General features: G+C 41.0%; 1 protein-coding gene across 1 annotated transcript; it reads right to left on the bottom strand.

Annotated features, from left to right (window-relative positions):
- Positions 1-921: 921 nt before the first annotated feature.
- and2 (actinodin2) lies at positions 922-10,047 on the bottom strand. Its single transcript, XM_086083561.1, has 6 exons — positions 9,973-10,047; positions 9,821-9,897; positions 7,260-7,304; positions 6,930-7,093; positions 4,046-4,945; positions 922-1,575 (listed from the first exon to the last, which is right to left on the bottom strand). The coding sequence occupies exons 2-6, from the start codon at positions 9,876-9,878 to the stop codon at positions 1,189-1,191; spliced, it is 1,554 nt and encodes a 517-aa protein (XP_085939687.1). The 5' UTR covers positions 9,879-9,897; positions 9,973-10,047; the 3' UTR covers positions 922-1,188.
- Between the last annotated feature and the right edge of the window lie 1,298 nt (positions 10,048-11,345).

Here is an 11,345-nt window from a genome sequence, read left to right on the forward strand (position 1 = left end):
ATCCCCCAAATTAAGCAGGATATCGGCCATTTTGGTTTGAAGAAGTCATTTGGATGAATTTAAGGGTTTTATAGCTTATGATGGTCACGGGAATGACACCTGCACTTACCCTGGTCACCAGTCAGTCACATAGCACATATACTGTAGACAAACAACCATTCACACTCACAGCTTTGATGAACCCCTGCTAGTGAATTAGCATAAATGAGCCCCACTTAGAAGCAAATATGCTAAACGCCAAATGGCTCAACTTTTTTACTTATGCCATTCAATGCAGACGGATCATCAAGTCAAACAAGATGATCATTTGGAATACTCGTCGCGATGGAGGGCGGAGAAATGGCCAAGGCTGCATCAGTTTTGCCAATTAGCACAAAAATGGTTTGACATCCATCACAAAATGAAAAAGTTTCCAGGAACCTTTCCAGAAATTGAACAGGAAGTCATCCATTTTGGTTTGTAACAGCCATTTTGGGCTAGGTCCATGGCTTGGATTCCTACTAGGAAATCTGTCCAAATGAGTCTCAATCGGAAGCAGCTATATGAGACAGATGGCCGACACGAAATCACTAAAGCCCAAGACCATGAAGTCAAAGTTTATTAATAATTTTTTTGCTGTGATAAAAGGGGCAACTTTTTTCCCCCCTTGACATGAGTTCTGACAAAAAGCATGTGTGAAAAACTCTGAATAATCCTTGCTTGAAACTCAAGAAGAAGTCATTGATTTTGGGTGAATTCCATAACTTTAAATGCTACGACGGAATTTGGCCAAATGGTCCCCAATCATAACCAGGTGTTGCCGACAGATGGATGACCCTTACTTGCAAAACCTATTTACCATAATGCGGGTGGAGCAGTGTGTCAAAGTTTGAGCATTTCAAGGATTCACCATGAGAAAGAAAGTGGGTGCAAAAGGCCCATTCAGCTTTAGTTTTTATTATGAACGTCATCCAAACGGAATAAAAGAAGTGGCTGGAGATGGAAATCAACATTAAATACGCTTTTGACAAAGGAATGTACAACAGATGCTGCAACCTAACACTACCTATCTCTAACAGACACATCTATACATACATGACTTTTTCTACAAACATACAACTTTCATGTCATTTGACTGTACTGCTGATTTTTTTTTTTTACTCACATTTTTGTCGCTGTTTCAGGTATTCTATGATTTTTGTCTTAAATCTACATGTGCTGGTTCATGATGCCTCTGAGGAAGACCTCAAAATGAGGGACGCCAGATTTCTTGGCCTTCTTGGTTACTTCCTGGGCGGGCCGGTCCACCGCTTTCTCTTCGCCATCTGTGTCGGCACGTCGCAGGCGACAGTTGTAGTCGAGCTCGGGGTCACAGTGCGGGTCCGGGAGGATGATGCCGCCCTTGCCGGGTGCACGGGCTCGGACGGCGGAGGGTGCCGCAAACTTCGCGCAGGTGGGGTCAAAGGGATGGCAGCGGAGCTCGGTCGGAGCCTTGGCCTTCTGGTGGGGGTCGGCCGGGGTGCAGTCTTTGTCATAGTGCACATAGCAATCGTTGCCCTCCTTGGTCTTGCCGCGGATGCCCAACTTGTAGCGGACCTGATTGATTGATTGGTTGATTGGTGGTTGTTTTGGTCAAAACAGACAGCGTGAAAGCATTATGCAAGTAAAAAATCACTACTGTGTTTCCACACTATCTACAATTCTGCCATCTAAAGTGATTTTTTTTTTTTTTCTGTAATGCCATCACATGTAGAAAGGATTTATTAAGGTGTAAAACACAAACACGAGTGCACTCGAGCAGGAGTTGCTATTGGCCGTAGATCACAACCAGAAACTCACACGCTGACGTCACACCTCCAGACCACGCCTCTTAAAGGCCCATATTATAGTTACTATAATACTACAGTAATTTCTACACATTTTATGCTCAAATTGATTTTGTGTGTGTTCGAGACATTTACAATGTGTCTTAAAAGTGTGTTTTAATCATTTAAAATTTGTTTGTAGCATGAAGAGGTAAAACAACTGAAAATGTTTTCATGTGGTCCCTCAACATTGTGGATTTTTAGCGTTGCGGGTTGGTTTAATGCATTCACTGTTAGTGGTACCTTGGCTTATGAGTTTCATTTGTTCCGAGACCAAGCTTGCACTCAATTTACTCGTATGTTAGAAATCAGTTTTCAATACTGAAATAATTTTAAATGGCATTAGTAAAGAACCACAATTTTTTTGTGTTTGTTTATTTAAGGTATGCAGAACTGTATTATATATATATATATATATATATATATATATATATATATTTATTTATTTATTATTATTATTATTAAGTTTTTTTTAATCTATTTATTTACATAACTTAAATTAACAAACACCCAAAAAATTTAGTTCTTTACTAATGCCATTTCAAATAATTTCAGTATTGAAAACAGATTTCTAATATGCGCGAGTAAATTGAGTTGCAGGCTTGGTAATGGAACAAATGAAACTTGTAAGCCAAGGTACCACTAACGCCCAATTCACAATGACTGCGGAACAGCCACGGTGTGTTTTCCATACGGCCACCGCACGGACTGCAATTCACACCGCATGCTGTCCGTGTCTGGAAATCTGCACCCGCCAGATCACAAGATCATGGGGGTTTACATTGGAGATAACAACTGCATATATAGAGTCCTATTGGTAAACAATAGCTACAATTGCATGTTGTCAAATGATCGATATGCTTTTGGACATTATTTCTGGGACTTCTACCATGGGTAAGTACGATTTGTGTTTAAATAGTGTTATTTGGTCATGTGTAATTTATTCTGAGCTCGTTTTTTTCCCTTAAATGTCCGACTCATGTCATGCTATGTAGTTAGCTAGCTTCCCTCCCCAAATTTTTTTTAATGCTTGCGGAAACCTTCCGCAGCGCCGCATCCGTTCCGCACCGCATACGCAACGCACTGCAGCTAGTGTGAATTGACACGCAGACTCGAATGCTTTCTATTCCTTGCGGCGGCAATGGACAATGTAAAGAAGCAAACTGGTTTTATAAAGTGTAATTACTGTACACTTCTAGTAGTGATGTCATGAGCTGGAGTCTTTAACTGTCTGTGAGTGTCTGTGTGTGAGTTGTAGCCACTGATATGCATATAACTAGATAGCCGATTGGCCAAGACTTTTGAAGCCTCGAGGCCGCCATATTACTACTCCCAACAGACGTTTCTCGGCATACGATCCTATACATTTACTTACAGTATCAAAATTGGAGAACATTTGAGACAGTACTTAGTAGAAACAGCATGATTTATGATGTTTTAAATTTGTTAAACATAAACAAGAGGACTTTATAGACATTTTACAACTTGCCTTAAATACATGTAAAATTTTATGCTTAATGATGTTTACAGGAGGAAACTTGTATATGTTTTATTAAAGAATTATACCTGTAATTCAACAAAAGATGCGACTGCCAAATCTAATATCGGGGTCTAAAGAACTGAGCGATAAAAGAAAAAGGGCGACTTCAAAGCAGCACATACCGTCCACTTGTTAAAAAATAATGACCGCCGAGCCACAATTACCCCCGGCCCTATACTAAAAGCCTACGGGCTGTATATGACTAATCTGTACATATATGTACAGTTTATACAGTAGTCTGCTTGCGAGATGGGAGGAGTAAGATGGCCGCCCTGTGGCTTCAACAGCTTGCACGGGTGTGTATGGTCTATCGGCTATCCAGTCTTATATTTAGATCAGTGGTCGTAGCATACAGCAGCTCCTTGCGAGTGGTTTCATTTTGTATTGTGTGATGTGTGGCTCTCCTTGCCCACATGGGAGGGCATTACAGTACTTAAATTTTTCCATTTTTCTTTCACTTTACGGGAGCTGTGGCGTATCTGAAGCCTGCTCATACCCCAAATTTTGACTCACAATTACAAGGCAAAAAAAATATATAGCAAGAGAATCGTTCCGTAGTTACTCCAAAGTCAAGGTACCAATGTACAGTAATTAATCATTCAAAGTATTCAAAGTGAGGGTAACACTAGTCAAAACATTACTCAGGATGTCAGATTCAGACCTGTTGCTCTGGCAGTTGTGGCTGGGGCTTGCGCAGCGCTGCGGCGGCCGCCAATATGCAGTAGGGATCGTAGCGGGGGTCGCAGGTCAGGGGGGCGGCAATGTGGGCGGGCTGGCCTTTGGGGGCGTACTCCAGCACGGGCTTCGTGAGGCTAGACAGCTTGGTGGCGGTCAGTGGGTTGCAGCCGGCGTCAAACAGCGGGTTGCAGTGCTGCTCCTGAGGCTCCGCCTCTGCACCCAGGCCAGCGGGGGCGGCGACGTTGTCCACACAAAGGGGATCTGTAGCCGGGTCGCAGCTCGGAGAGAGCAGATGGTAATACCCAGTGGGGGCCTTTTGAACCATCATTGGCTTGCAATAAGGGTCCTTGGGGTCACATTTGAGGGCGGCGTAGGACGGAGCGGGACCAGTGGCGGGTCGATAGCCGTACGCCGCCCTTAAGTGGTACTGCAGACACTCCACGTCCTCGTGGTTGCAGATCCGCAGCAGTTCAGTCTTCTGCTCATGGTTCAAGAAGGGCTCCAGGACCGGAGCGTAGTGGTAGAAGCCTGCCGGGCTCTTCATGGGCATGGGCAGCATGGGGGTGAGGATGGGGGCATGCGCCTTGGCCGGGACCGGTTCAGGCTCAGGGGCAGCGGCGGCCTTGGAGGTCAGCGGGAAGAGACAGTAGGGGTCGACGTAGGGGTTGCACATCCGGACGGCGGCGGACTTGACGGGAGCGGGCATCACCACGGCCGCCTTGGGCTTGCTGGTGGACTCGGCGATGCATTCTGGGTCGTCGGACTCGGCGCACGCCTTGTAGATTTCGCTCAGGTGTTTGAGGTAGTGGTTGAAGGTCGGGCCTTCTTCGGTCCTGTGCTTGTTCTGAAGGTACGCCACGTACAGACGGTCCAAATCCTCAACCTATAAAGTATGTTTGAAAAAAAGTTGTTTTCTGTCTTGTTCTGAAATTTCAGGACTCTGTCTTGGGCTGTAATGCTACATGTTTTCAGATTCAGAGTTTTCAGTACAGAAAATATGCCACGGTTCAGAGGCATGCCAAGTTCCCACATGAAAAATATTAGGGAAGGCAGAGAAAGTGTAAATGCCTCAGGGTCTAGACATATGGCTACACTGTAAACAAACACAGTGTGGCTCAGCCTCTATGTTGTTAATATTTGAAATCTTCTCCGCACACTCTCCTCTTTAATATGCCATGTTTGGTCAATCAATTTGTCTTCATTTAAAATACATGTTTAAGTTAAATGTATTTTTTTTTGGTCATCATTTTAAAAAAAAAATGATTTCAAACCATGTGAGGCTATTGGGATTCTACAAACCTTTTAAAACGTTTGCACTTTCAGAAGTAAAAAAAAAAAAGAAGAAGAAGCAAATTCTTTCTTTGAGGGGTCGTCAACAAATTACCTCAGTGTGGTAAACACTGTCAACACAAGTAACAGTCAAATATGGCCACCTTCCTAAAATAATGGCCCAGGTTAATTTTTCGTTTTTTCACATAACACAAGAAAAAGAACCAAATACAATATTGATACTCAAAGTGTGGTACGAGTATCCCTAGTGGTACACAGGCTCCCTCTAGTGGTAGGCAAAATAATTATGTAATGTTCAATATTTACATACAGTGGCTTTAACTTTTTTTTAAGTTGCTATATACTTTTATTGCAAATATTGTGGTGTTGAGATATGAATTGAATTCATCCCGCAAGGATGTGATGATGGCTGATATCGTAAAAAAAAAAAAAGATTCTTAACTCATTCACTTCCAGCCATTTTCACTGAAGCAACCCCCTTCGCTTCCAGCTGTTTTAATGGATTTTGACTGTTTTTGCAAGGCCCACAGAATATTGTGTTCTATTACTATAAAAAAACAAAAAAAACATGCAACCTAGCAAAAGAAAGATTAAAGTCTCTTCTTTCATCAGGAAAAAAGTATAGTTGTATCTATTTCCGTTTTGCAGCAATTAGCATTAGAATATAGCTAAGTTTCATCATTATTCACAAATCTGTTTGAAACAGTGGGGGAAAGAGCTCTTTGCAACATGGCAATGGTTGATCTTTTATACTCTGCTGCCACCTGCTGGCCGTTTTTGTAATAACTACAATTTCTTCAAGCATTCTCTTCAGTTCTGAGGCTGCATCAAAGCTTTCTGTATGCTCTAGCATAAAAAAAAAACATTAAATTTTTTTTTACATTTTTGGGAGCATGGGTAATTAACTCATTCACTGCCATTGACGGCTATTGACGTTAAAAATTAATTTGAACTATTTCTACAGTTTAACATTTTTTCCACTTTTGTTAACAAGAGTATGAAAACCTAGAAAAAAATTATTGTACATTTAGAACAGATATAAAATTTATGATTAATCGTGAGTTAACTTGTGAAGTCATGCAATTAATTACGATTGAAAAATTTAATCGCCCGACGCTCCTAATTTTTTTATCATCTTTTCTTCTTTTTTTAAAATCACGTCAGGTGATTAAATTATTTTAATGTCATTAATTGTTGACTTCAATAGTTAACTCACGATTAATCATAAATTTTATATCTGTTCTAAATGTAAAATAAAAACAAATTCTAGGCTTTTATACTCTTGTTAACAAAAGTGGAAAAATGTTAAACTAATAGAAATGTTTAACGTCAATAGCTGTCAATGGCAGTGAATGAGTTAAAATAAAACGTATTTATACGTTTTGGGAGCAAATGAGTTAAGTTGGGCCACTCATATGAAGTTTTTTTTTTTTGGTACTAAGGAAATAGTAAGTAGTATTTTCCGGAGCATAGGTTGTAAGTATCTATGAGCAAAAAGTAATTCATGAAACCAAAAGGAAAATCGCTGACGCAAAAGCTGCATGAGAAGCTGAATAATAAATGTTAGAAGCACTCACCCCCTCCTGGTTGTGGCTGTCCATGAAATGCTTGTACCAGGCCCAGAAGTCAGGGACGCGCTGGAACTGGGGCACCGCCATGACGGGTGCGTTCCTCCTGTGGCGCGCCAGCTTCCTCAGGTTAGCTGCGAACTCAGCCTTCGGGTCATCAGACACCGCACCAACTTGAAGGCACAACAAAACGACGCATGAACAACTCCTGCAATAGCTGGAATTGTCATTTAGTACAAATGTTCACATTTCATTTCAATTTAATGTTCCACATCTCATTTGCCCACATCATATTGAAAAGTGATGAGAATCCCCATTGACACATCCCCGGGTCCTCACCTTCCTCCTCCTTGCCGTGCTTGAGTGGGACGGCCCCGAGGAACTCTGTTAAACACAAACAGGAGTCACATTAGCAAGCAACAGGCACCTTCGCTGACAAGGACCAGATGTTGCGCTTTCCCTCCACACGGAAGGGAAAAATAACCGCTGAGCCGCCCAAAAGAGCCCCCGGGGGGCGGAACGCGGCAGGTGCCCGGACCGTGGCGCCCTGGCAGCACCCGCCCTGGCTTTTAACTAGCGTCTGTGTGCTTATACAACCACCGGGGGCCACCTCCACCTGTAAAACTTCAAAGTGTGGCCCTCACCCACGCTAATTATTGCTGTGCTGTAAAAGAAAAATGAAAAACTGTATGCGGATGTGTTTGTGTACATTCCCGTGTGGAATATCCTCCGCTCCACCAGGGGTTTCCTTCTGAAGTTTAGCATCCATAAAAGTCAAACTGTCTACTCAGCTGATTGGGGCAGCAGCTCAGCGTCTGGATGTGACTTTTCATGAGCTTTTCAAGGGGGGGGGGGGGGGGGGGGGTCGGGGGACCTTTTCATCTATCAGAGGCCATTTCGGCGGTTCTATGGGTGCCATTTTGCAATTTTGAAAAATGGGTTTAATATTTCAAGGTCGGGCCAAACCCCAAAACTACTCTCGGGTCGCAACCTCAGTGCACGTCCCTGAATTCTACTCTTAGAATGTGAATAGCATAATTATTCCATTTATTTTGTTTATAATATATGAATTCAGTAACACTTTAATTTGAGTTTAATTAAAATAGTATTTCACTTTTTAGATTTAATCAGATTTAAAATCATGTGATGCTGGATTCGGCTTTCAATGTATTTTTTTTAAACCATGCAAGGCTGAACCATAATTTTTTGTTTTAATTAAAATGTTGATGTGTGTACATATTTAGCTCTTATTTAATTCATTTTAGAAATTTACAAAAAAAGATCTGATTTTAAAACACATGGGCGTTAAGATTTTTTTTTTAACAAAATAAGTTAAATGTATACATTTTTTTACCATTTTTTGGGGAACTTTAAACCTATTCAAGCTACTATATGTGCTTCAAATGGAAAAAGTTATCAGAGTTTAAATGAAACTTTTAGGCTTTTAAAAAATGGAAAGGCGTTCATTGTAGTTCCTAAATGGACTACATCAAATAATGTTCATTTTTCCATCATTCGCAGTACTTTGGTTGCTAGAAATAATTCAAATATAACCCTCCTGGTTGTCTGGTATACTAAATGTTCATTGGTCAATATGACCACCTTTTTGTATCTTGTAAGCATCAAAAATAAAAAAAATAAAACACAAAAAAGGAAGACATTATTTAGTCAAATTATAGTTTTTTTGTTTGTTTGTTTTGCTGTTAATGTTCAAAATCTTCTGCCCCACACCCTCTCCCCTTTAATTTACCGTGTTTGGTAAATCAATGTATCGGTCCTAATTGTTGTTGTTTTTTTTCATCATTTAAAAAAAATCTGATTTCAAACCATGTGAGGCTTTTGGAATTCTAAAAACTTCTTTAAACGTTTGCACTTTCAGAAGTAAAACAAAAAATAAAATAAAATGTCTTTATTTCAGGGGCCGTCAATAAATAAACACTGGCAGCACAAGTAACAGTCGAATATGGTCACCTTCCTAAAATAATGCCCTAGGTTAATTTTTCATTTTTCCAGACAACACAAGAAACAGAAGCAAATACAACAGTGATTCTCAAAGTGTTCTACGAGTATCCCTAGTGCAGGGGTGCTCAAGTTCGGTCCTCGAGAGCCCCTATCCAGCCTGTTTTCCCATGTTTCCCTCCTGCAGCACAGCTGAATCTAATGATCAGCTCATCAGCAAGCTTCGCGGAAGCCTGATAACGATCCTGATCATGAATCAGGTGTGTTAGTGGAGAGAAACATGGGAAACAGGCTGGATAGGGGCTCTCGAGGACCGAACTTCAGCACCCCTGCCCTAGTGGTACGTGGGTTCCCTCTAGTGGTATGCAAAAGAATCATTTAATGTGCAATCTCTGCATACAGTGTTTTAAATTGTCTTTCTTTTTAATCCAATACAATACACTTGTTAAATACAGATCAGTTGTTTGACCCTTGTAAGTAGTTAAGAAATTGGATGGATGTCAAATATTTACTCTTTTTTTTTTTTTTTTTACATTTACACTTTTATGTACAATAGATTTTAATTGAATGCTTGTATACAGTAAGTACAGGTTTTATTTCCCGATCTTTAAACGTGGTTTGAATCTTTGATGCAGACTTGGGCCGACCAAGCTACTGGATTTGAATGTTGGTCTTTATGATGGTGATTGGAAATAGATTTTTGAAATGGTCTTTGGTATAAAAAGTTTGAGAAGCACAGAAATACAAAATGGAGGGCCAATTTTAGGTGGCAGCCCCCGTGATCGATTATTTGAGCAAAAAGTGACGAATAACTGACAATGGCAACAAGCACTTTCCATTTTGCAGCCCCTTTCTGGTCATTAAATACACTCAAACCTGAAACCTTCTATATACCTTACAGGAAATGTAAAAACAAAAAAAAAAAAAAAAAGAAGCATCACCTGGTAAGAGAACGATGGCGAGAAGGAATCCAGCATAGATCAGGGAAGGCGATGCCATGTTCACGTTGAGGCACTTCCTGTCCGTCAAATAAAAAGCATCAGAATCTGACACGTATGCCAATTTTAGCAGAACTTTGGACACAAAGTTTTACCTGCACTGGCGCTCAAGTGGTCTCTGTGTCCTCTTCTGCTTGTTGGCCTTAGCTTGTCTGCCCGACTATGCCTCTCTGCCGCCCAATATAGTACGGGCGGGCAGCGGCAGCGGTTTTAAGGAGCCCCCACCCCTGCATCGTTAAAAATGAACATGACAACGCCGCGGGGGTTGCTGTTGGCTGCCGCCCGATTGGCCGCTGCCCCATCCAACGGCAGCCCTGTCATTAGCTGCCAGGCGGAGCAGAGGCACGCATTAACAAGAGGAGTTTGTTTTTTCCTGGCAGGTTTTTGCTATCATTTGATTTGATACATTTACATAATGGGTTTATTGGGTGGACATGAACAGCTGTTAGCTATTAACTCCACCTAGATGCAGCGCATCTCCATCGAACCCAAACTGGAGCCTTGCAAAATGGTCCTTTTACAGGACGGTAACACAAACGTCCACGAGGTCAGGCTTCTCTATAGATAATGAATGGACCTATAACGTTTCCCTGAGGAATGCCACTCCACATTGTGTCAGACTGATGATTGATACTTTGGCGTGTAATATTAAGGATTACTCCAGGCCTGAAACCAAGATTAGGGGTTGAAATTGGGGTTTCAAGACAGGTTTAGGGTTTGAAATTAAGGGTTCAAGATTGGTTTAGATTTTTAAACCGTTTCAAATTAGGGTGAGTGTTTCAAACTAGGATTGAAACAAAGGTCAAGGTTTCAGAATGACAGTTTCAAGATAGTATTGGGGTTTCAAATTTGGGGTTGTGCCAAACAAAGATGTGGTTTCAAATCAGAGTCAGGGTTTCAAATTAGACTTTCAAACCCAGGGTTAGAGTCTCAAGTTAAAATTTTAAGCAAAGGTTCAAGTTAGAGTTTCAACTAGTACGGGTAACAGGTTATAGGTAATAAGGTTTTTCAGATTAGCGATTCAAGGATTAAAACAAGGGTTGGGGTTCCAAATTAGGGTTTGAAACTAGATTTAGGGCTCCAAATTACAATTTAAAGCCAACTTTGGGATTCGAAATTCAGTTTGCAAGCCAATGTGAGGATTTCAAATGATTGAAGTAAAGGTTGGGGCTTCAAATTAAGATTTCAAGCAAAGGTTAGGCTTTCAAATGAGGGATTTAAGGTTTTTAATTAGCATTTCAAGACAGCTCTGAAGTTTAAAATTAAGGCTGGGGTCAGGGTTCACGCAACATTCGAGGCACACAATTCTGTCTCCAATTAATATCCAACTAGGCTTCATCCAATTCCGATTAATCGATAAAGAGGTGTGCCCCAACACTTTTTGTTCGTCGAGTCAGTGTAAAAAGCGATTCAGCGAAATATAACCCATTAAAAAAAAAAAAAGTAGAGCGCAAACATTATCATCCTG

The sequence above is a fragment of the Leptonotus elevatus genome, chromosome 1 (assembly GCF_054856555.1).
Source record: "Leptonotus elevatus isolate MCC_2025b chromosome 1, RoL_Lele_1.0, whole genome shotgun sequence".
NCBI classification, from domain to species: domain Eukaryota; kingdom Metazoa; phylum Chordata; class Actinopteri; order Syngnathiformes; family Syngnathidae; genus Leptonotus; species Leptonotus elevatus.